Raw genomic sequence first — 25454 nt, 5'->3', positions numbered from 1 at the left:
ATCCAGCAATTGTATCATCAACATACCTGTACCAGTGTAGTGATAGGTGTGAGGCTGAATTGATTGCTCGTGATTCAATTTGTGTTGTGAAATTGTTGGCTAGAACTGGTGACACAGGATTCCCCATACTTGGACTATTTATTTGTAGATAGTTTTGGTTATTGAACATAAAGTTAGTTTTGGTTGTAGAGAATTCTATAAGGGTTGATAATTGTTTGCTGGGGATGTGTATCAGTGGGTTGAGGTCTTGGATATAAAGTTCTAAGGCTATCTTGCAGGTTTCAGTTGTGTGGACATCTATGAAGAGGGAGAGGCTTTATGAATTAGTTGATTAAAAATATATTTAAAGTCAAAAGAGTCTTTGAAAAAGGAGCCAGCTGATGTTACATGTTTATAAAATGCCCACACTGTGTTTACTAAGGTTGTAGTTAAATGATTCATAGGTCGACATTATGAGTTGTAGTGGACAGTCAGGTTTGTGAGGTGCCATATAGTTGTGGTGTGAATGAGTCAGTCTTTTCTAGGTAAGAATAAATGTTTTCTGAGATTGTGTTTGTTTTTTTTCATTTGTAGTAGTATTTTGTTTAACTGGTTTTTCATTTGTAGTAGTATTTTGTTTAACTGGTTTTTATGTGTTTTTGTTGGATTTGTGTGTATTGGTTTAAATCTGTTTGTATCTGATAAGCTTGAAACTGCTACCAATGGTCTCCAACTCTGTTAGACAGGATCTTATTTCATATGAAGGTCCATAGCCCTTCCTTCTCCAGTTTTTTAAACCTTCAGTATTGTTGTCAGTTAATAACAGTAATTCTGTGTTATATAAACATAGGACTATAGTTGTGTGTGTTGTGTATTGAAAGCTATTTGTACATGGTCAAGATAAATGTTCACACTCACAGTTGATAATGAATGTGCTGATGGTCTCATTAGTTTCTTTTAATATTTTAATAGTGCCAACATTTTGCTTGATGTTAACATGGAACCAAAGATTGGAGATTTTGGTCTGACAAGGGAAGGTCCTTCTGGTGAAGATACTCATGTTAAGGTCACCAGGGTTCATGGGACGCAAGTTTACTTACCACCAGAGTACCTTAGAGATAACCAGTTATCAACAAAAGTTGATGTCTATAGTTATGGTGTTGTAAGTCAATTTATGATAAAACTACCACAAATGCACAATTTGACACAGTAACATAGGGTTATATGAGAAAGAGCTATGAGGGGTTGGATCCTCCCAACTAATTTCATGTTGGCAGAATTCTCAAAAATAGTCTTTTCAGTATTGGTACTTTTGCATATTTTATTGCATGTTTAATGTTTATTATATTAAGAAAATATGTATAAGCACAATTTCCGTGTATTATCTGTTACTAATAAATTTTTATTTCATCTGTTCAATAGATAAGTACTTTAGATAGTCTACTGTATAAAACAAAGCGTGTCCAGGCAAAAAATATACCATTGTATCAGGTCATCCCATAAGTAATGTCTGAAAATTTAATACAGAAAGTGCATCATCATTTCCATCTTTAAAGAATGCTTTAATGACTAAAACATGGCATATAATGCTTTGAGTTTAAAAAAGGCCATTGTGTAGCAGAAACTACACAAAACATTCATGGTGTTTACGGTGCAGAGCCTCTCAGTGAAAGAAAATGTTATTTCAGAAGTTCAGATGAGGTGATTACAGCTTAAGTGATGCACCACATTCAGGTTGTCCTTTTGAGTTTAATGATGACTTGCTGCTGGCTGCACTTGAAATTGTGCTGTTACAGTTGAAAACTAGCACAGAAACTTAATTCAATCCATTCAACAATTCACTGTTATCTACAACAGCGTGGAAAGTTGTCAAAACTTGGAAAATGGGTCAACCATGATTTGACAGAAGCCAATGTTAGAGCAAAAGTGGACATTTGCACTTCTCTGCATTCTTGTGAACATAACTACATTTTTTGGACAGGTTAATGACAAGGTGAAATACAGATATATTATAAAAATGTTAAGCACCGTAAAAAATGGCCCAGTGCAGGTAAACTGGCTAAAGCACAGCCCAAAATGGATTTCCACCCTAGGAAAGACTTGTTAAATATTTGGTGGGTTGTTGCTGGTGTGATCCACTCAATGTACCAATTACATCAGACTTCTGTTGTAAACAGTTAGAGCATTTGAATGTTGCACTGAGGGAAAAGAGGCCTGCTTTGATCAATTGTAAAGGTGTTGTGTTACGCCAGGATAATGCACAGCAACATACAGCAAGGATCACTCTGCAAAGACTGAAGAGCTATACTGGGAAAAAATGTCCATGACCTCCTTATTCTTCAGACCTTGCTCCATCTGATTATCATCTATTCTGAAGTTTGCAGAACTATTTTGATGGAAAAGAGCTTGGAACACATGAAGATGTTGAAACTACCCTCTCTGCATTCTTTTCCTCCAAACCCCATTAATTTTATAGAAGTGGCATTCAGAAGCTTGTGAATTGTTGGCAAGAAGTAATTATTAATAATGGAACATACATTATTGATTAAATAACATTAAAAGTATTTGAAATCCTTTCTCTTTTTCTGAACCTAAAATTGGACATTATTTAAGGGATGACCAGATATATATATTATTTCATACTTGTTTTTTATATGTTTCCACTTTATTTGGTTAACTAGCACTAAACTTGACTTAGTGATATAGGATGACATGAGGAATGCCATTGAAAGGAGTGGGGGTTAGGCCTTCCATCTTCTGTATAAGTAAATGTCAACATGTACATGTGTATCTGTTTCTTATAAATTTCCATATTTTGTGATCAATCATCAACAAACTTGACACAGTGATACAGAATGATATGAGGAAGACCATGGGGGGTGGGTTCGGGACCCCCATATAAATTTCATATATAACTGTTGAAAACTTACTACCAGATTATCACACCTCAAAACACTGATGTAGGATGACATCATATCATATCATATTAATATAATTCTTGAAAACAGTACATTCTTCTTTTCACTGGTGATATCTTTATGTATTTTTATTCCATTATTAATGTTTATTATGTTAATACATTCCCCGCTAGTACAGCTGTAAGTCTATGGATTTACAATGCTAACATGAGGGGTTTGATTCCCCTCAGCAGACTCAGCAGACAGACCAATGTGGCTTTGCTATATGAAAACACACACACACACATTATGTTAATAAAAAGTGGAACCACAATTTCGTATTCTTTGTTACAAACAAGTTTTTATTTTGTCTGTGCACTCCAGACTGTGACTATTCAACTCAATTGCTGTTTGTTTTAACTTGGTAAGCCTTAAGAAATTTTGCATATGGAGGATGTGAAACAGAATAATTTTTTTTACGTTTTATATCTACATTTGAATAACCAAAAATTAATAAATAACTATATCAATGCCATAAAATTCAATTATGATTTATTAAGTTTAGTATTTAAGCTGTATTTGGGTCTGAGAAATATGAAATCTCAAACAGGCTAAAGATTCAACTTACAAGAACAAAGGTTTGTCTCAAAAGAAAGAGATGCCACTGTTCTATATTAAAATGGCTGAGAAAACTGCTTGTGGGGCATTTTGAGCTTTCATTTGATTATTCAGATGTTATATATAGAATTAAGTGCATGTAAGGGAGAATTTCCAAAAATCATTGGATGTGAGATTATATATATTTTAGCTCATTAGTATTGGTCATTTGAGTTCCTAATTCGTATAAAACGATAGGCTTTGTATTTTAACATCACAGTTGTCTAATTTGAACCAGTTCTGCATTTGACATACCATGTGACACATAAAACTCAATGTTTAAGTGTGTTATTTAAATATTTACTTTTAAATTAAGAAATAAAGTAATGTATAATATGAAAATTAGAATTATAATCTACAGTTTTGTACCAAACTTGTTGACATATACTCGTAAATTAGTTCAATAAAGTTTTGTATGTAAATCAACAAATGCAATAATTTGACCTTTGATTCATCATGACAGGGTTAAATACATTGATGTTTACATTCAATGCTGTGTTTGTAGTAAGTTTTTATGTGAACTTGGAGTGAGCCCACTGCATTTCTCTGAATCTTGCTACTGTAGAAATTGCCTTTTCGACAAGTGTGTACAATTAGCCAACAAACAGCGTGACCAAACCACATTAGTAGCACCGGACCTGAAACAATTTTTATAGCAAAATTAACCTGCAGTTTGTTGTTATGCCCTACACAATTATTGTGATATTAACAATTGAAGATTGATGGAAAATGAAATTTCATGATAAAAAGGATAGCTATACTTAAGATAAACAACATTGTTTATTTATACCACATGGGAACACAGATAACACTTTATTTATAACACAAAGGGACACAGATAAACAACACTTTATTTGTAACGCAGAGGGGACACAGATAAACAATATTTACAGCACACGGACACATAAACAACAAGTTCGTTTATAACACAAGGGGACACACATAAACAACACTTCACTTATAACACAAAAAGATAGATAAACAACACTTTATAGCACAAGGGGACACACATAAACAACTATTTTATAACACAAGGGGACAGACAAACAACACTATAGCAAAAGGGGACACACATAAACAACTTTTGTAACACAAGGGGACAGACAAACAACACTTTATAGCAAAAGGGGACACACATAACACTTTATTCACAACACAAGGGGACACAGGTAAATGTTTTGGAATTCTACAATTCTATTTTCAGTATATCAAATAAACATCTAAGAATTTAGTATACCTGAACTCACAACACCTTGCCATTAAGTTTGCTTGCAAGGTTTAAGATAATAATTTACCTATCTTAGACATACTTATGAACTGTAAACTAGAGGATATGGCACAATAATCATGAACTGTAACACTAGGGGATATGACACGTTAGTCATGAACTGTAACACTAGGGGATGTGGCACATTAATCACAAACTGTTATGTTATGAAATGTGGCATGTTAGTCATGAACTGTAAAACTAGGAAATGTGGCACCTTAGTGTACAGAAAAACGTTTACTGGACCCCTTAAACAATTTGACAGTTTTATCCAATTAATATACAAAATAAATATGAGAATATGTTTATTAAACAGAGCTTATAACTTGTGTTCTACTTACTTTAATTTATACTCTGAAATATTCATACAGGATACTTTAAAAGGTAACGGTTACCCACGACCACTATTACAAAGAAATTGCTAGTACTTTTTAACTAAAAAACCTCCTAATCTACCCAGACTACCAACTGTGCTCAAACTTATTATACACTGTTGTCTTCTATACATTAATAAATACAGATTAACTTTACAATGTCAAATTAAATGTGTAGTTCATCATTACCACCTACAAGTTGATTTCAGGTTAGTTTTCAAACCCACATCACACATAAAGATCGTTTCTGTACTAAAAACCTACCCCTAATTTCTGTTTGTTCGTGGCTTGTATATACGTATATACAAGTGTGAAGACTGTGAGACCTTCTATACTGACAAAACCATCTACTAGTTAGAGCCAATGAACATATGGAAATTTCCATGAAGATGCAAAAAGTTGAGCAGCCCCAGTGATTTCTCTATATGTCAACACAGTGAAGAAACAGGACAGAACATCACCTACAGAATTTAAATATTCTTTGCAAAGCTGACACTGATCTGGAATTACTGATTAAATAAACTCTACACATCAGACAACTTTCACCAACACTATACAACATACAGTCTTATCTGTGTCTCCTTTTATTATAAATAAACAATGCTGTTGTTATCTGTGTCTCCTTTTGTTATAAATAAACAATGCTGTTATCTGTGTCTCCTTTTGTTATAAATAAACAATGCTGTTATCTGTGTCTCCTTTTGTTATAAATAAACAATCACTATCTTTTCTATTGGAGTGATTGTGATTTAATTTTTTTTGTTTGAAGATTATATCAGAATTCTGAAGGTTGATTTATCAACATAAAAAGGTGTAAAACTACCCATGAGCCATACTATATATCAAGCTTTGTGTTGGAACAGTGTAGAATGTCTTCTGGAATATCATGTATTGATTACTAAGAAACCCTGTACTTGTAGGTATCTAACTTTGTGTTGGGACAGTGAAGAATGTCTTCTGGAATATCACGTATTGATAACTAAGAAATCCTGTACTTGTAGGTGTCTGACTTTGTGTTGGGACAGTGTAGAATGTATTCAGAATATCAGGTATTGATTACTAAGAAACCCTGTACTTGTAGGTATCTAACTTTGTGTTGGGACAGTGTAGAATGTATTCAGAATATCAGGTATTGATTACTAAGAAACTATGATAAATAAAATTTGAAAATTAATAATGAATTATTTATTTACTAAGGTTCTTCTTGAGTTGGCTACTGGTCTGCGAGCTTTTGATGATAAGAGACCAGACTTTAAGTATCTGGTAAGTTACACTGGTATCTTTCTACAGTATCACAAATTGGGAAGTAAATTTTAGACATTTCAGTCCAAGAGTTGTGTATAGTTGATGTTGATATGTTTTGTTTATGATAACATCCATTCTAGAAGTGCCAGAATTTATTGATACAGGCTTTCATTATTTTCAATTATTTTGAGGAACACCACACTAATTTATTAATGAATTGTAATCAATTAATAGGCTCACTGATTAGTTGATCAGCAAATTCCACTAATTACCAGGTTTAGTTGAGTATGGTAGAATTTCACAGTCCGAGTGTTTTTTGGTTTGGCTCTCAAGGTACAGTATGTGGCTAACCATAGCAGTGAAATGTTTGGTACCTTGAAGGATGAGAAAGCTGGTGAGGACCACAATTATTGGTACTTGCTTTTGCTAAATCAAGGACAGAGGTGTGCCCACAAGCTGAAAAAATGTCGTCCAGAAATGGCCAAGGTGAGTGATGTGTAGTTTTGATTTTTTAAGAAGGTAGAAGTGCAGGGCTATAAAATGTTATTCGTTATTACTGGAATCAAACACTGATGTAGTTTTTTTCTATTAATATAGTATTTCATTTTAAATGACTTTCATGTAAATAGTTTTCCATAAAATGGGAAGATTTTCCCTTATTATTTTGTTTTTTTAACTCATTTACAGGGTGATGAGGATGAAAAGGATAAATTTTTTTCTTTTTAATGTAGGGAAATTCACAAACTAAACACTTATGCTAAATATTGCTTTCTGAAAGTTTTTGTTTCTTATCAGATATTTGTAATTAATATTTTTTTTCATAGCTACCACTTGCAGAGTGGTTAAAACTGTAGTATTCCATAGCTGGAAGATTATGTGAAATTACTTCTTTGAAATGATGGAAGATGGAACTTGGATGTGTTACCAAATATTTATTCTAACAAGGATTTATTTTTTCACTTGTGTGAATAACCACAAAAAAAGAAATTCTTTAGTTCATATGTAGTAACAACTTAGCAGTTACGTTGACTTTGTTTTATCCTGCTCTAAGTATAAACTTTATTTTTGTTGCACAAATGGTGAGTGACCTGATTGTCCTCTGTTTTCCAGGTGCAGTGTTGGTTTAAGCAAATTCGAGAGCAGGTTGCTAAACTAGGCCGTAAGTAACTTCGAACATTTAAACGATGCATCCTGAAAATTATTTTGAATATCTTAGTAATAATGACAAGATCTTAGCAATCTTTGTAAAGTATACATGCTTGTCAGTTAATAGGAGTTCTTTTGTATTGGTTAAGATGCTATTTTAATGTTAAACCCTATTGATTTATTGCGTATTTCCTTTAGTTTTATATTCTGATATCAATATTATACGTTTTTATTTGTTTTTATATTGATAAAATTAATTATTACTAGTGTAAGAATGAAATACTCTGTGTAATTTACTTCAGTGAAAGGAAACTTACAAGCAACTTAAATTCAGTTTGTCCATTTGAAGATTTGTTTATGCAGTTTTAGATTATATCATTGTATATAACAATAGTGTCCTTTACCAAGTAATCATTCAGCTTTTAAAACTACTGTCAGTATAGAAACTTACTATAGAGCCAGTAATTGATATCTTAATTATTCTAAAAGTTACTTTTTTTTAGTTTTATTTGAGTGTTTGTTTTGACTATGATCATTTTATAACCTTTTGTAGAACTCTCTACCATTGACATAGAATCCTTGCTGTCAGAACAGCTGTCTCCAATGCAACGTCAGATACTTTATGATATTCGTAACAGACTGAGTTTACGGCCCCCTAGCACTTCAAGTTTAAAATTAGAAACCTCTTTGGAGTGTAGAAGCTCTTCATCAGAGACTAAGTGTCCTGTGGTTGGTGAAGACAGTAGCAGTGGTGTTCCTTCAACTGACATTGACTGTAGTGCTTCAGCCAATATGTAAGTTAATTATTTAACAACAGAACTTATCCTTACTAGGTAAATAAGTAATATTAGTAACGAAAAACATTTGTGGTCTGTAATATGAACAACACACAGAATTATTGCCAGAAAACTGTAGTTACTTGAAAGAGTTTCAAAAGTGTATTAAAGAGAACAAAATACAGTTTGTTTGTTCTCTTTCAAATAAAGTTTGCCTCATAAAAAAGATTATGGTTGTCTTTTACACACCACAGTGTAAAAATTATTTGAAATTGTTATAACTCTTTAGCAAGTAATGAAATTCATGATAGATTGTGCTTAATATTTTAGTATTTTAAACAGCTTGTTGGCTGAGAAGTTGACAAGAGTAAAAAAATAACATCAGTGCTGTATATGCTTCAAATCCTTTATATGTAGTGAGTAATAGACAGCTTATAAATTCATGCATGTATAATCTACAGATGAACAGTACAAGAAGTCTGGTCTTGATTTTTCAATTTGATGTTGTCTGGGGTTAATAATGATGGATCTAGGTTTTCAAACCTGGAACAGTTAACAAGTAGTGAATTAAATCATATTTCAAGCTTGACATTTATATTTTAGCATCTTAAAAAAAAGTGTTAAGTTTTGTAACTTCTGGTAGGCTTAATCTAAGCTTGATGGTTGAATTAGCCACTTGAAGTTGACTGAATCTAAGCTTGGTGGTTGAAGTAGCCACTTGAAGTTGACTGAATCTAAGCTTGGTGGTTGAAGTAGCCACTTGATGTTGACTGAATCTAAGCTTGGTGTTTGAAGTAGCCACTTGATGTAGACTGAATCTGAGCTTGGTGGTTGATGTAACCTCTTAACTCCATGACAGTGATCTAACTTACATTGTAAGTAGGTGACATAACTCTTGTGAAAGTTTTTTTTACAGAAATAAAACTAATGGATGAAATTGTTTGAAATTTGACAAGAACATTCCTAGAAGTATGTAATATAAGAAAAACAAAATATTTGATTTTTTATTTGTTCTACTATTTCTATTAAAGATCCATTATTTCATGTAGTTATTTGCACTTGGACTTTGAAATGTTCACCTGAAAGTTGATTTTTATATGATGTTTAAAAACACTATCTTTCACCTTTTGGTTTTCACATTTCATTTGCATAATGTCTAAAAACTCATAAATGAACACCTAAAGTCTTTTATGGTAAATGTTTATATTTTATTTTTTTTATTTTCTCTAGTATATCACTAATTCTATATATTGTCATGAACACACAGTTTGAAATGTTTAAAATTAACACAGGGAAATATATACATATTTTTCACCTCTTCTTAGAGAAATGCTAGAATTGTTTCCTTTGTTTCTTATGGATAATTTCACGTCTTTATCATTTCACTTACAGTTTATTTTTAATCCTTCTTTCTCAAATTCTTCCTATTTTATTTTATTTTTTTCAATACACCAACTTATGCACATGGGCCTTTATAAACGTATTTGTCTGCCGACTCTGGGCACAGACGTAGAGTTGGTATATGAGATGGCACTCTCCTGTGCCTGATGCCTTTATGCTTTCACAATCGCAGTGAGAAGAAGTTAAACTTATAAAAATCATTATACCTTTGAAATATGCATTTTAAAACACAGATAATACCCAAGTAATTAAAATATCAAAGTAAAACCTAAATACATTCCAACTGTCTTATAAAACATAAGGTAAGAAAGCATAGCCAAGCTATTTCAGCAATGGACTAAATTTCTTTCAATGTGATATTTAGAAACACATATGCTGCTAATGTCTGTTATCCTAGTTACCCACATTCAGGGAGATACTCTCTTTCCATTGGTTATAAGCATGCCATTCAACTTCAAACTGTCGCATAGCAACACAGCTTTGACTATGTAAGGGGGTTTGATTGTTCTTGAACTAAGAAAAATTTACTACTGTTTCATGTGGGAAGAAATTCATTAAACATGTCCAGATAGTAGTGAAATATATGTGTTTTATGGAGTTTGACCATTTGAAATAACAGTTTACTATAGCTACTCACAGTTTCTTGTTTAAGAGTGCATTAAAAGATGAGAATTGTAACCATGACAACAACATCTCCAGTTTTAAATCTCTCCTTTTAAAATAAAAGAAGAAAACTTGGGTAAAGTTATAACTTACTTGGTAACAGTGATTTCATTAAAATACATTCATATTAAAGTGGTTTAATTAATATAACTCAGTAACATGTACAGAAGTGATGAGTTTAAAGATGGCATTGTTTCTACAACTTCTAATTGTTTATGTGCTAGTGCACGTGTAAAGCAAATTAAGTGTCAAACTTGATTAACTTATATTTAATATGAGTTAGATGTTAAAATCAACCTTGAAACAGCTATGACTAAACATAATTCTGTTATACCTTTTCAAGTGAGTTTATTCATTAATTAGTGAAAACAGAGAATTAAAATAAAAATATAATATTCTTTGTCAAAGACTGTAAATGTTTTATTTTGTACTGATTGAAATAATGAAACTTTTTTTTAACATTTCAAAACTTTCCAACAAGATACATTCACTCTCTTTACTGACTTGAAGTTGGAAGGTTTAATGAAGTGATTATATATGATGAGTTGTTGTGTTAACAGTAGGGGTTGTTAGGTTTAGTGAAGTGAATATATGTAACGAGTTGTTGTGTTAACAGTAGGGGTTGGAAGGTTTAGTGAAGTGAATATATGTAACGAGTTGTTGTGTTAACAGTAGGGGTTGGAAGGTTTAGTGAAGTGAATATAGATAATGAGTTGTTATGTTAACAGTAGGGGTTAGAAGGTTTAGTGAAGTGAATATATATAATGAATTGTTGTGTTAACAGTAGGGGTTCTTAGGTTTAGTGAAGTGAATATAGATAATGAGTTGTTGTGTTAACAGTAGGGGTTGGAAGGTTTAGTGAAGTGAATATAGATAATGAGTTGTTATGTTAACAGTAGGGGTTAGAAAGGTTTAGTGAAGTGAATATATATAATGAATTGTTGTGTTAACGGGGGTTCTTAGGTTTAGTGAAGTGAATATAGATAATGAGTTTGTTATGTTAACAGTAAGGGGTTAGAAAGTTTAGTGAAGTGAATATATATAATGAATTGTTGTGTTAACAGTAGGGGTTCTTAGGTTTAGTGAAGTGAATATAGATAATGAGTTGTTATGTTAACAGTAGGGGTTGTTAGGTTTAGTGAAGTGAATATATGTAACGAGTTGTTGTGTTAACAGTAGGGGTTCTTAGGTTTAGTGAAGTGAATATAGATAATGAGTTGTTATGTTAACAGTAGGGGTTAGAAGGTTTAGTGAAGTGAATATATATAATGAATTGTTGTGTTAACAGTAGGGGTTCTTAGGTTTAGTGAAGTGAATACATAATGAGCTGTTGTGTTAACAGTAGGAGTTGAAAGGTTTAGTCAAGTGAATGTATAATGAGTTGTGTTAAAAGTAGGAGTTTTTAGGTTTAGTGAAGTGAATATATAATGAGTTGTTGTGTTAACAGTAGGAGTTGAAAGGTTTAGTCAAGTGAATGTATAATGAGTTGTGTTAACAGTAGGAGTTGAAAGGTTTAGTGAAGTGAATATATAATGAGTTGTTGTGTTAACAGTCTGACTAGTGACACTTGTGAGGCATCAATAAGGGCTACTTTTTCAGTTAGAATTTGTTAGTAGAAATTGTATTAAACTACAATGAACCAGAGGTAAGATGAAAGAAAGGTAGAACATTCATGTGAGTATATACCAGTGTGTTGAAGCTAGGCTAGGCTTGTGTCTGTTTGTCCTGTTGTTAATGTGCTGAGCAGGGATACGAAATCTTGTCATCCACTGCATTATGTCAGAAGAGTAATTCCCTCTTATTTACAATGGGAACTATGTCTAAGAAGAGATATATAATGATAAATAATTGGATAATGTGAAAATACTAACTAAATAACACATACACGCACATATATACATAAATTACCAACTAAATGACACACACACAAACAAAAAGTAGCTGCAGATTTCTGCTGGCTGGTTCGTCCTTGTTCACTATTTACATTTATAACTTGTTAATGAAAGAATGTTCAAGACTGGATTTTCTGTTAAAAATGTTACTTTAAAAATTTAGTCCCAAACACCAGTACTTGAATAGATTAGCACAGTATGGAACATTTTATAAAAAGTAAAGTAACAGTACTGTGTTATTAAACTTTCAACCAAGACTGTAGAACAGTGAGTGATGTCTAATTAATTACATCTGTTTTAAATTAAAGTTACATTGAACGACAAATTGTTTCAATTGATAAACTATAGGTGTCACTAATGCAGGTGATCCATGGAAGCTAAATACACCACTTAGACAAATGATTAAGGAATGTTTATAAAACTAACTTATTTAAGTTAGTTTTAATCTTTAACCAGTTTCCTGGTTTTCATTAAGTTTTTGTTCTTGGTTTTATAAGTTGGGATTTTTTTGTTAGTTTATCATCAGTCCTTCAATGACTGATGAATCAAAGAACTTACTTTATGTTTAAAGTTTATTTCAACATTATTAAAACATTGTGTTGTTGAGACATCTGGGGTAGTATTACTTCTTCAAATAATAACCACAGGATCAAAAATCATTGTATATATAAACGACTTGTGGTAATTTGTAGAAGGTGGCAACCAACTTCATTTGTCACTTTTTTCAGCATGTCAGATGACACCTTCAGAAGTCCTACTGATCCCATTCTCGGACTTCTCAGCATCCAGCGATTGTGGTGAATACCTGGGTTCGACACCAACGGGTCCCAATTTTTATAACGAGTCGACTCCTTGTGAGCAGACTGGCACAGACAGTTCTACATCATTCTTTTTGCCAATGATAACTGAATTAGGAAGAAGCATAAGTGATAGTGATAACAACCATGGTAACTCAGAGTCAGAGATTGTAGTGTACACCCCTGATCTATCGTGTAACGTGCCTGACTTGCCTTTTTGACAACAAGGAAGATAAGAAATATTGAAGTTAAAGTTACTTTTGTTGAATCATCCATCATGGATGATTAATTATATATATATTATTGATTAAATCTATTCAAAAAGTAAATTTATCAAGTTCATTTCTTGGATGCTCACCGAGTTTCTATTATAACTGGTATAATATTTACAGTTTACAATTATTTTTATAAAAGAAGAAATATATTTATGATTTTGAAAACACTTTATTTGGTATAGAGTACCTTTAAATAACACTGATGATCCTGGCTTGTGCTGTGCTCTTATTAACACTTGGTGTTTTTAAAGCACTACATATTTTGTGTTTTGGCTAAAATTTGCTTTATCTCAACACTGGAATGACTGGAAAATTCTTCTAGTATCGTAGATGTGTACCTGACAGGATTATTATGTATTGAATCTTGTCGTGAAGCATGCTGAAGGTCAGTAATGTGACAGTCAGTTCTTTCTAAACTTGCACATTTATACCTCAACTTTTACTGTAAACTTATGTTACTGATAAAATTGTTCCATCCCTTGTAGCTTGTGAAAGAATCACTCATCAGTGTCCTTACTTGTGGGCCCGACTGTTTATTATTAGTGAACCACTACTTTGTAAATATTTATACCAAGAATATATTAACTAGTAACACAAGGTTTACATTTCTTCTCTGAATCTGAAACAGCAGAAGTTTGTTTTCCTTTCCATATGTCAGGTGGTTAGGGCACTTGACCCACAATCTGAGAGTTGTGGATTCGAATTTCCGTTCCACCAAACATGATCGTTGTTTCTGTCATTATAATGCGATGGTCAATTCCACTCTTGACTTGTAGAGTAGTCCAAGAATTGGGGATGGGTGGTGGTGACTAGCTTTCTTCCCTCTAGTGTTTCACTGTTGAATTAAGTTATTCATTATTCTGCAGCATTTATTTTGAACTTAGAAATATTTTATTAAACTTTTTAGTGCTTATACAGTGTGTCAGGAATGTAATAAATAGATTGTGAATATGCAACCTAAAAGGTAACAGTTAAGTTCAGCCCAGTAAAACATACAAATTCTTTATCTGAAAAAAAAAAATTGTAAGACTATATGAATAATGTGGAGAAGTTTGTAAGCCTCAGTATTCATATTTTAAACGTTTCTATTTGTGGAGAAGTTTGTAAGCCTCAGTATTCATATTTTAAACATCAAGGTTTCCAAAACTGACTTGAAAGCTCAGCTCATTTTGTATAAGGGCAGTTGTACCTTTGGCTGCTGAGTTTGGCATGACTAGTTTGAGTTGGTCTTTTCTAACCATTGACTTATCTTGAACTCTTAAGTTTTAAAAAACATATATGCTACCTTTTGATGTTTTCTTAAAGATTCTACCTCACAGTTAACATGTTTATCAACTTCTGACAGCACCTCATCCAGATAATAAACTGGTTTATGTATTTTTTGCATTTCATATCAACCAACAGATAGGTGGAAGTCTTAACATTGTTATAATCAACATTTCTTAACTATAATCTTGTTGTTTGTTCTGTCTCTTCATCACTGTTATCATCACTATCCACTTGAGAGGTACTGTCATCATCTGAAGACAGTATCTTAGGTTCTTAGTCACGCATTGTCTCACCTTTTTTGCTGCTCTAGATTGGGCTTTGTCCTTTACATGTTTCATGTCTGTTGTTGATGTAGCTATCATTGACTTTCCTCTTTTTTTGACCACAATTTGATGAAGTTCTTTGAACAACCTACAAATTTACCAATACTGTTGAAACAGTTTTGTAACTTCAACAGGAACCCCATAGTGACAACATTTGCAATGTCTGTATTTCATACAAAGATAACATCTTTAAACCTAGCAACTTAAGAGTGGGGTAAACATGACATTCGTCCAGTGTATGTTGACTATGTTGGTACTGATTATGAAAAATATGTAGGTAAATTACTTGCCAAAATGAAATGAACTTTTGACCTAAATCTTCATGTAAATGGAAGATCTTACTCTTGAATGAAGATCTCTCTCTGCAACATGTAAACTGATGAAAACAGAAGTTGTATTCTGTGAAAGCTCTAACACTTAACTTATTGTTAAGAGGTGATTTCAGTATATTTTATCTTTGCCAGTTGGTGTGATGAACCAATTTTCTCTACAATTTTAAGGTAAAATACAAAGTTTTAATAACCTAATGTTGTACTTGTTGTTTTTTTCTATAATATATATATATATATTTATGTAAATATAGTGAAGTTTATAACTTGGTACTGTAGTTTTTAGTGAATGATGTTATAACACACAAACACTTGAGGATTTAATTAATGAATGATATTATAACACACAAACACTTCATGGTTTAACTGAAGAATGGTATTATAGCATGATGCTTTAGTTTCAATAAAACACAGTTTAATACAGACTTTCTCTGTAAGCAAAGGACAACTCAAACCTGCGTTCAGTTTCAATAAAGCACAGTTCCATACAATGTAGGTAGTTTTGAACCATTGTTGTGTATCAATGATTGGCTCATTCTCTGACTGGATACCAGCAAGTTTTTCTATCACTAGACACTAGCTTGTGCTACTTCTTTACATCTTGTCTTGAAATTATTTTCTGTATTAGTGACTAGATTCCTACCAATATAATTTGGTTGCTTGGCTAGCAGTAGTATACTCACCAAACTGAAGAAACAATAAATGTGAGTGATGCTGGTCAGAATAGATTGCATATCCATTGTAGTTCACTTTCATTACTGATACCAGTACACTTTTTAAAGCTCTTACACTTCAAGTTTTTAAGGACCTTGTTGTTTTTAGTGCTGGTCTCCTTATCTTTGGGCAGTAAACATAATTGAAGGACATTCATCCATTAGAATCCCATCCTTTTATCAGTCCCACTTTTCAGAGTATATATAGAGCTGATGATGGGTTGTGTTGACACTAGCTCTCCTCCCAGGAGTTTTATCACTTTTATCAAGCATTGATGGTGGGTGGTGTTGACACTAGCTCTCTTCTCATGAGCTTTATCACTTTTATCAAGCATTGATGGTGGGTTGTGTTGATGCTAGCTCTCTTCTCATGAGCTTTATCACTTTTATCAAGCATTGATGGTGGGTTGTGTGGACACTAGCTCTCTTCCCAGGAGTTTTATCACTTTTATCAAGCATTGATGGTGGGTTGTGTTGACGCTAGCTCTTTTTCTCATGAGTTTTATCACTATTATCAAGCATTGATGGTGGGTTGTGTTGACACTAGCTTTCTTCTCATGAGTTTTATCACTTTTATCAAGCATTGATGGTGGGTTGTGTTGACGCTAGCTCTTTTTCTCATGAGTTTTATCACTATTATCAAGCATTGATGGTGGGTTGTGTTGACACTAGCTTTCTTCTCATGAGTTTTATCACTATTATCAAGCATTGATGGTGGGTTGTGTTGACACTAGCTTTCTTCTCATGAGTTTTATCACTTTTATCAAGCATTGATGGTGGGTTGTGTTGACACTAGCTTTCTTCTCATGAGTTTTATCACTTTTATCAAGCATTGATGGTGGGTTGTGTTGACGCTAGCTCTTTTTCTCATGAGTTTTATCACTTTTATCAAGCATTGATGGTGGGTTGTGTTGACACTAGCTTTCTTCCTAGGGGTTTTATCACTTTTATCAAGAGGTCCGGCAAGGCCAAGTGTGTTAAGGGGTTGGACTCGTAATCTGAGTGTCGTGGGTTCGAATCCCGGTCGCACCAAACATGCTCGCCCTTTCAGCCATGGGGACATTATAATGTAACGGTCAATCCCACTATTCGTTGGTAAAAGAGTAGCCCAAGAGTTAGCGGTGGGTGGTGATGACTAGCTGCCTTCCCTGTAGTCTTACACTGCTAAATTAGGGACGGCTAGCGTAGATAGCCCTCGAGTAGCTTTGCGCGAAATTCAAAACAAACAAACTTTTATCAAGCATTGATGGTGGGTAGTGTTGACATTAGCTCTCTTTCTAAGAGTTTTCACTTCTATCAAGAGTTGATGGTGGATAGCATTGACACTAGCTATCTTCCTGCTAGTTTATCACTTCTAAATTATGGATTAATTGGGAATATTCAGCAAATTTTCAGTGTTAGCTATATGTTAGAAACCCTATTATTAATTAGAGCTAGTTATGTCTAAGTTAAACATGTTTGACCTACAACAACATGGTGATGAATAGTTTATTACGTTTGGGTTAAACTTGTATGGTCCATAAGAACGTGATTGTATAAGGGGTCATCCATTCATAAGACTGTTGTAAAAGTACAGGAGGATGGTTCACAATCACCACCAAACTTGTAAACCGTTATTATAAACTCGTGATACATTACACTGTTAGTGGTTTACCTACTACCGAAACATCCACAATACTGAAATTAACCTCGTTGATTACTGTTGGCTTTTTTTTTACAAATTTGTGATTTTGTCCATTTTATTTTACATGAATGCTGTGAGAAAAACAATAACTTACACACTACATGTTGACTTTATGACAGTAACTTATCAGTTTGACCCGTTTAATGTACTGGAGTTCTACAAGTGATGTTCTGGTGATTAAGACACTTGACTGGCAGTTATCATGGGCTGTAAGCCCAATTAGTCACTATTCCCTGGTAAAAAGAGTAGGTCAGGGTTGGTGGTGTTGACTAGTTTTCCCGTCCCTGAAGTCTTATCATTTCAAAATTAGGAATGGCTGGCGCAGAAAACCCTCATGTAGTTTTATACAAAATTCAAAACAAATATCTTTATGACCTTTATATCTAGCGACATCTATCGATCATTGATTGCACAATTACCTCAACTGTGCTTTTAATAAGTTGGTAACAGTGTTAACCATGATAATTATTAATGTGGTCTTAAAAAATCTACATAACGAGAACTTGCTTCCCAGTGGTACTGCGGAATACTTGAAGGCTTGCAGCGCTAGAAACTGAGTTTCAATACCTATGGTGGGCAGAACAAAGATAGCCAGTTGTCTAGCTTTGTGCTTATTTACAAACAAGACGGCCTGGCATGGCCTAGTGCGTTAAGGCGTGCACTTCGTAATCTGAGGGTCGCGGGTTCGCGCCCGAGTGGCGCCAAAACATGCTCGCCCTCCCAGCCGTGGGGGCGTTATAATGTGACGATCAATCCCACTTTTCGTTGGTAAAAGAGTAGCCCAAGAGTTGGCGGTGGGTGGTGATGACTAGCTGCCTTCCCTCTAGTCTTACACTGCTAAATTAGGGACGGCTAGCACAGATAGCCCTCGAGTAGCTTTGTGCGAAATTCCAAAAAACAAACAAACAAGACAAAGCAAGAACTAATCAGTTGGGCACCAGTTTTACTGGTATTGTATCCTACTAGTGCTGTACCCTACTGGTATTGAATCCGTTTTTATAATAGAATAACAAACTCAAGAAAGTCGGTGGTCATCATACTATTTATTATATTCAACACAAGACCTGGTCTGGAAGACTTAAGCCTATTCGTAATAAAGAATAAGTTAATATAATAACGTATAGGCCTACGTAATTTACTGTCAAGTAATTAAATTAAACATTAAATACAAAAACACGAAACACTTAAACCTACCAGGCCTATTTATAGTATTCAGAATAAATCTGTACCACGTACGACATAAATGTATTCACAAAACGACTGTTCTAACACGGCCAAGACTGGCACGTCACAGTAACCTTGTATCACCCACGTTTAAAATAAAATTCAGACAACCGACTTCATTTTACAACAGTTCAGTTTTTTTTCACGCTCCGCCCTCAATGATTTCACTGTTTTGAGAAGGACCACAGGAGTTTCAACCGGTTTCACTGTTTTGAGAAGGACCACAGGAGTTTCAACCGGTTTCATACTCTAAAATTTGTTGTTGTTGCCAGACGTTATTTAATTTTTTGAAATATTTATTTAATTATATAATTTTACTCCATACTTATCCCAAAGTTCATTTACGTAACTCCAATTTCTTCTTGGGGAGTTGTCCCACAAATTTCTCGTCTTTCTAAAAGTTTCCGACGCCTCTAACAAACTATCATACATTCAACTGACGTGCAACATCTGGTTTCGATATAATAAGTTTACAGTTCTTCCTAATTCTTAAACAATACGAAGTTTTATAATATTAGGTTGAGGAATAATTCGTGAGCGTTTTTAAATAATTTCATTCAAGCATTACATGCAAGACTATACAATACTTCAATGCATGAACACATTACACCCAAAACATTTATTATGATACTTTATTTCATGTAATACCTAGGTATATAGTATGCATTATTTTAAACGAAATTGCAAGAAATTAAATGCGAAAAGCAGATGGTGCCGAAAATGCTCGATTTTGTCCACTTGACATTCCATTTAATGAGCTGAAAATGAAAGCAAAAATTAAAGACATGAAAATCAAACACACCATCTATTAGAGCAAAAAATTATCTACCAAATGACATGAAATATTTTGCGAGAGCGTTTCATTTATGAATATATTTTTTTAACTTGAAAAAACGCTCACGAATTATTCCTCAACCCAATAGATATAAATAAGGTATTGAATAATGTCCAAAAAATAATATTTTGTGAGAAAAATCTTTAAAGATTATCTTAAGTTATCCCATGTTGATGAATAATATGTTCCACACCATATGTCATACTTTTACGGGTATTTCCCTAATAAGACGTAACTTTCTTAATTTAATGACATGTAGCTACAATTTACACACAAGCTGAATCGTGTATTACAAACCCTTGGCTTTAGCTATGTAATCACTTTCTTAACCCTAAATCTTGGGATTTACTAACATAGCAAACTAGCTTTTTATAGCGGCTCATTCATAACTCAGAACAATTACAGGATACAAACTTGATGATTGGCTTTGTTTCGGATAAATGTTGGTGAAACTAAGAAACCTTACACAACGTGAAATATTGTGTTGTTACTTAACGTTAAATACAACCTAGATAAGATTTAACAATTACCGTAAACACGTCTTAAATTACAGAACATTCAAGTCAAGCACCATTACAGTTCTATTCAGTTAAAGGTTATCACTCAATATCAATCAGTCCAGTTAAAGACCAATCACTCGTTTTAGATCTGTTAAGTTAAAGACCAGTTACTTATTGCAGATCTTCATGTCCAGTTAAAGATCAGTGACTCGATATAAATCTGTCACTGATACCAGTCACAGTTAAAGGTCACCCAACTCTTTATCGTGTTAAACACCAGTCGTTTAATTAACCCTATTTGGTTAGACATCCATTATCATTTGTTTTATGTTGTTTTTTCTTTTTAATTTCAAAGTTAATATAATGATTTATTTATAACAAAATGAAATTAATGATTCGTTTTTGTTTGTATATTGTCCTGTTTAAGTGATTAAAAGAGATTTTCTTAAACTCTAGATTGAATAAATTGTAGTACCTAATAAATATAACAGAGTTATATATATGTCACCTTTGGCTTCTCGGAAACGAAACTGTTTAAAAACCTCTTAATGACGTTAAATCTTTGGTTTTCTTTTAAATAAATTAACACTAGTAGACTCATCAACCGGATGAAAGACGCTACACAGGAAACTGACCAGTCTTAACAGTCTTATCCTATCCCGCAATCTACATACATTCATATAACATAAATTGTTTAAAAACCCTTTTCTGACATAACCAACGCTTTGAAGGTTTGGATTTAAAATGAGCCTTTTCATTTTATCTAATTTATTCCGAGAGCGTGAACGTCCTTCGTCTTCGATTATTTTTACTGAAATACGTTTTAATATATTAAACCTGGAACGAAGTCTATCTATATATCCAATCCTTCTACGTTAGACACTTTCATTACATGTTCTTTTACCCTGAAACTGACCCAAAGCCTGGCAGTGGGCAGTTAAACCTATTGTTTTTCCAAACTATGTGGTACTGAACCCGTATTACAATAGATTGCTGCTTTCAGTAAATTTCTTATTTACACGTATAAATTTCCATTATGGTTTTACAAGTGCGGCACGTGACGTAACAGCACCAATGAAACTTGCAGTGACACCGTTCCACATGGGTCATCAGCTGGGTGTTGTAGCCTCGTCCACAGCACAGCAAGTTGCAGCCATCTGGATTTGGTGACGTTTTATTACAAAATCGACCAGCTGTTCCAAAGATCTTGTTGGTCAGATCTTCTACACAATAGTTTGGAGATTTATTTACATAGACTAAGTCGTTCTCCTTCACGATAACCTTTCTCTTCCCTCGACGACGAAGTTTTCTCCTTGCCTTCACAGATATTTGAACCGACTTTTCATATTTTTTCTTCAAATAGTTACCAATACTGCCAAAAGATGGAAGCTTCCTCCAACAAGTCTTCAATTCGCAGGAACCAGAAATACCGTGGCATCTACAGCTTCTAATCATATGACGCGATACAGCCTGGAAAACATACAAAAAACAATGAACTGAAGGAACGTCACAACAGTCACAGAATTACCACATAATAATAACCACAACAGTCACAGAATTACCACATAATAATAATTCTTCATGCACAAAGCTTTCTGCTGTCTACCAATCCTTGTTTGAAGCGTCCTTATCATGATTAAAAGGTTTCTTGTTGTTTTTTCATCCTACCGTATAAACTTTTTAAAGTTGACTTCGTTACATCAGTTGTTTATTAACTGGCATAGGCTTTGTTTGGGTTAGGTTTAAACTGCAATAACATAGAACCAAGCCTTTATTGTAATGAGACTTTTCTGATACTGGAAGACACGTGGAGAAACATAATCTCACTACATATATACACACGGATAAGAACATACTCATAAGACGAAGATATTAACAGGTTCAAAACACACGTACACACAAACAACAGATGTTTGTAATACACAGGTAAGAACAGACTGATAAAATACATGTGGTAGCACATACACAGGTAATAACACGCATACAGGCAATAAGAAAATTGTTTGAAAGGTTGATAATTTATAATTTTATAACTCATTTTTTCGGGCAATCATTTAATCACGACTTGATAATGGTGTTAAGCGCTCACAGATGGCAGCACAAAAAACAAAATATGTTATTCCCACAAATACCATCTGTAATACAGGGTGTTCGGAAAGCCACTGTGCAGTTTTGTAATCATATTTTATTCAGTCTATTTCAAGCCAGCAACTGTTAGCAGTGTTTAGAAACAAAATAAGAAGGATCCAGGCCTGTATTGATGCCAACGGGGGGTCACTGTCAACATTGTTTATAGTTGTCATTCATATTTATCTCCTGTATTCTATGTTGAAACATGTCTGTTAATAAATATATGAGTGCACAGTGACTTTCCGAACACCCTGTAGATATCATCTGTTCAATATCACAAATGCAATCTGTTAAATATCATAGAAATCATCCTTAAATTATCTTATGTCCAATGTTAAAAATATCAACTGTTAAGTACCGTAACTATAATATCACAAGTATCAAATGTAAATATTGCAAATATCACACGCATCAACTACATGAATATCAAATATCACAGCTATAATATATTAAAACCCTCGACTCGTAATCTGAGGATCGCGAGTTCGATTCCCCGTCATGCTAAACATGCTCGCCCTTTCAGCCGTGGGGACATTATAAACTTACTCTCGATCCCACTATTCGTTGATAGAATAGTAGCTCAAGAGTTGGCGGTGGGTGGTGATAACTGGTTGCCTTCCTCTAGTCTTACGCTGCTAAATTAGGGATGGCTAGCGAAGGTCGCGCTCGTGTAGCTTTGCGCGAAATAAAAAAAAAACACAATTAATATACGTAAGCGATTTACACCTTCGCTTCTCAGTTTCACATTCAAACTGCTCTAAGCCACAAAAGTAATTTACGACAAATAAAAAATAAAAACATATTGACCTAACATTTTAGGATTTACCACAGACAAGGTAAATATTCGACAATAAATTTACATTCTTGTTTCTCACCAAAGTCGTGTTATTGATTAACACTTCAAGGACCTGGTCTGATCATTGAAGGTGAGGTCCTATAGCTTAGAATTAAGTTGATTCTTCAACATACTTCTTCCATGAGTCTTTAATATATTCCTATCTGGATTCTTTACCCTAACTTTGACTTTCTACCGAAGATGCCAATTGTGAAATTGTGAAGGTTTTGCACTAAATTATAATTAAAATTGATGCAAATTCAGCCTCATTAGTAAGTAAACAACTTTTATAAAACAAGGGATTTTAAAATTATAAATTCACGACAGAAAAACCAACATGACTTTGGTTTTCTTACATATACCCCTCATCGAGTTGTAGTAACGTAAAGAACTTTAACAGGTCAGGGGATTACTGATAAAAAAACAAAAAGCTTTGTTACAGCTTCGTGAAACAAGCATAAACTTTGTATTAAATATTATTATTATTGTTTCTTTCCTATACGGTTTACGAGTTTCGGTGTTCCATGCATTTTAAAACTGATATCTGTTGCTCTTGTTAATAATGAATAAACTCGCAGAAGGAAATTAGAAATATCTTTTAGCATCAGTTGACAGTTCTTTATGACTTAGTCAAACAGAGAATGTTATAGCTTGCACACAAACAGAAACATCTGATTGTTCTGCCACTAACACAAAAAACCCTGGCATATTGTAGCTCCTCAATTATTGTCACTTTGTGAAAAGATAGAATGTGATTTATTTACGGTTACTGTACGAGCTTAGCTCGATGTAGTAACAAACGTGGCAGTTTTATACTAGAAACTAGAGTACGGACTGGAAAGTTACTGTCAGTTCTGTCACCATCACTTTGTTTGGTGAGCCTACTTTAATGATTTTCTCTGAGTAGTTAATTTACGCCACGACTTCCACGCAAAGCCTATCCTTACACTACCTTATCTTGTAACTGTATGAACTCCAGGAATTATGTGCAAGGCCTATCCTTCCAATGCCTTATTTTGCGACTGTATGAACTCCAGGAATTATGTGCAAGGCCTATTCTTCCAATGCCTTATTCTGGAACTAGCTGAACTGGTTTACTGACCTCCTTAGCTTCTGGTAGATAGATCTTTTTAAAGTACCAACTTTCGATAACATCGATGATATACACGGACATTAAGGACACCCTTCCGACTGTGTCCAAATGACCTCTGTAGCAAGCTGCCTTTAATATAAAACGTGAGTCACACAAACCTGGATACACAAACCCACTCCATTTTGTTTAGTCATGCAGGAAAAGAGCGTTCGTGAATTGCACGACGTTGTCATGACATAAAAATGTTGTCAACAGGAGGTTTCAGTGGATGGATTAGCTGTGACACTGGAAATAAAACAATAAATCACTGGTCATGTCATCACACTGTCTACTTGACCCCGTAACACGATACTCTCGTGATCAACAAACTAGGTGCACAGAAATAAGCCGACTTGATCTCTGCTCCAAGAACACGATGTGGAATCTATTACTTTATGTGTATCCTGCACTGTTTACAACCAGAATTTCCCAGAGTTATAATACTGAACTTCGAATATGTAAAGACGTTTACTGCAGTATGTGGTCCACAAGTTTCGGAATATTCGCCATCTGTCTCGGATGTTTTGAATTTAGTGATATACCATAAAGGTATACAAATATAACTGCCAGCTTCATCAGGTGCCCTTATAGAGAACAAGATTAAAGACATTGCCTTTAATCTGGAATATTGAAGTGCCCCTTAATGCAAGATTTGTTTTGGTCATACAATGATCAGGCCTATTATAAAGTATTTGATTAATTAAGTTTTTAATTAAGTAAAATTAGCATAGCATTAGCATTAAGCCTATTATATTTTAACACTGCATTATTTATCTCGTTAATTACGATTCTCAATTACGTATAATAATATTTAGTATTTCAACCACACTTTACTCACCACATCCTTTCTGTGATTGGAATACTTTAATTTATTATGGACTAGATAAAGACTGTAGTATTAAAATATATCATGCCTAACACTTATGTCTTATAACAAAAATAATTAATCATAAACATGGTTTCCCAACTTGTAAATTTAATTGTTTGTTTTGAATTTCGCGCAAAGCTACTTGAGGGCTATCTGTGCTAGCCGTCCCTAATTTAGCAGTGTAAGACTAGAGAGAAGGCAAGTAGTCATCACCACCAACCGCCAACTCTTGGGCTACTCTTT

General features: G+C 33.7%; 2 protein-coding genes across 2 annotated transcripts in view; one reads left to right on the top strand and one right to left on the bottom strand.

The window, feature by feature from the left end:
• Nucleotides 1-15561, top strand: part of LOC143251758 (pelle-like serine/threonine-protein kinase pik-1) — a 28397-nt gene extending 12836 nt beyond the window's left edge. Inside the window, exons 7-12 of the mRNA XM_076503001.1 lie at nt 952-1141; nt 6372-6437; nt 6753-6905; nt 7530-7578; nt 8119-8359; nt 13026-15561. Coding sequence (XP_076359116.1) covers nt 952-1141; nt 6372-6437; nt 6753-6905; nt 7530-7578; nt 8119-8359; nt 13026-13098 — 772 coding nt within the window. The 3' untranslated portion in view covers nt 13099-15561. The remainder of the gene's footprint in view (nt 1-951; nt 1142-6371; nt 6438-6752; nt 6906-7529; nt 7579-8118; nt 8360-13025) is intronic.
• Nucleotides 15562-21155: 5594 nt separating this feature from the next.
• LOC143251757 (protein Wnt-16-like) lies at nt 21156-24385 on the bottom strand. Its single transcript, XM_076503000.1, has 2 exons — nt 24314-24385; nt 21156-21716 (listed from the first exon to the last, which is right to left on the bottom strand). Exons 1-2 carry the CDS (start codon nt 24383-24385, stop codon nt 21258-21260), a joined length of 531 nt encoding a protein of 176 aa, XP_076359115.1. The 3' UTR covers nt 21156-21257.
• Between the last annotated feature and the right edge of the window lie 1069 nt (nt 24386-25454).

The sequence above is a fragment of the Tachypleus tridentatus genome, chromosome 6, assembly GCF_004210375.1.
Source record: "Tachypleus tridentatus isolate NWPU-2018 chromosome 6, ASM421037v1, whole genome shotgun sequence".
NCBI classification, from domain to species: Eukaryota; Metazoa; Arthropoda; class Merostomata; order Xiphosura; family Limulidae; genus Tachypleus; species Tachypleus tridentatus.
The sequence above is the reverse complement of the archived record's forward strand: the minus strand, read 5'-3'. Positions and strand labels throughout refer to the sequence as shown.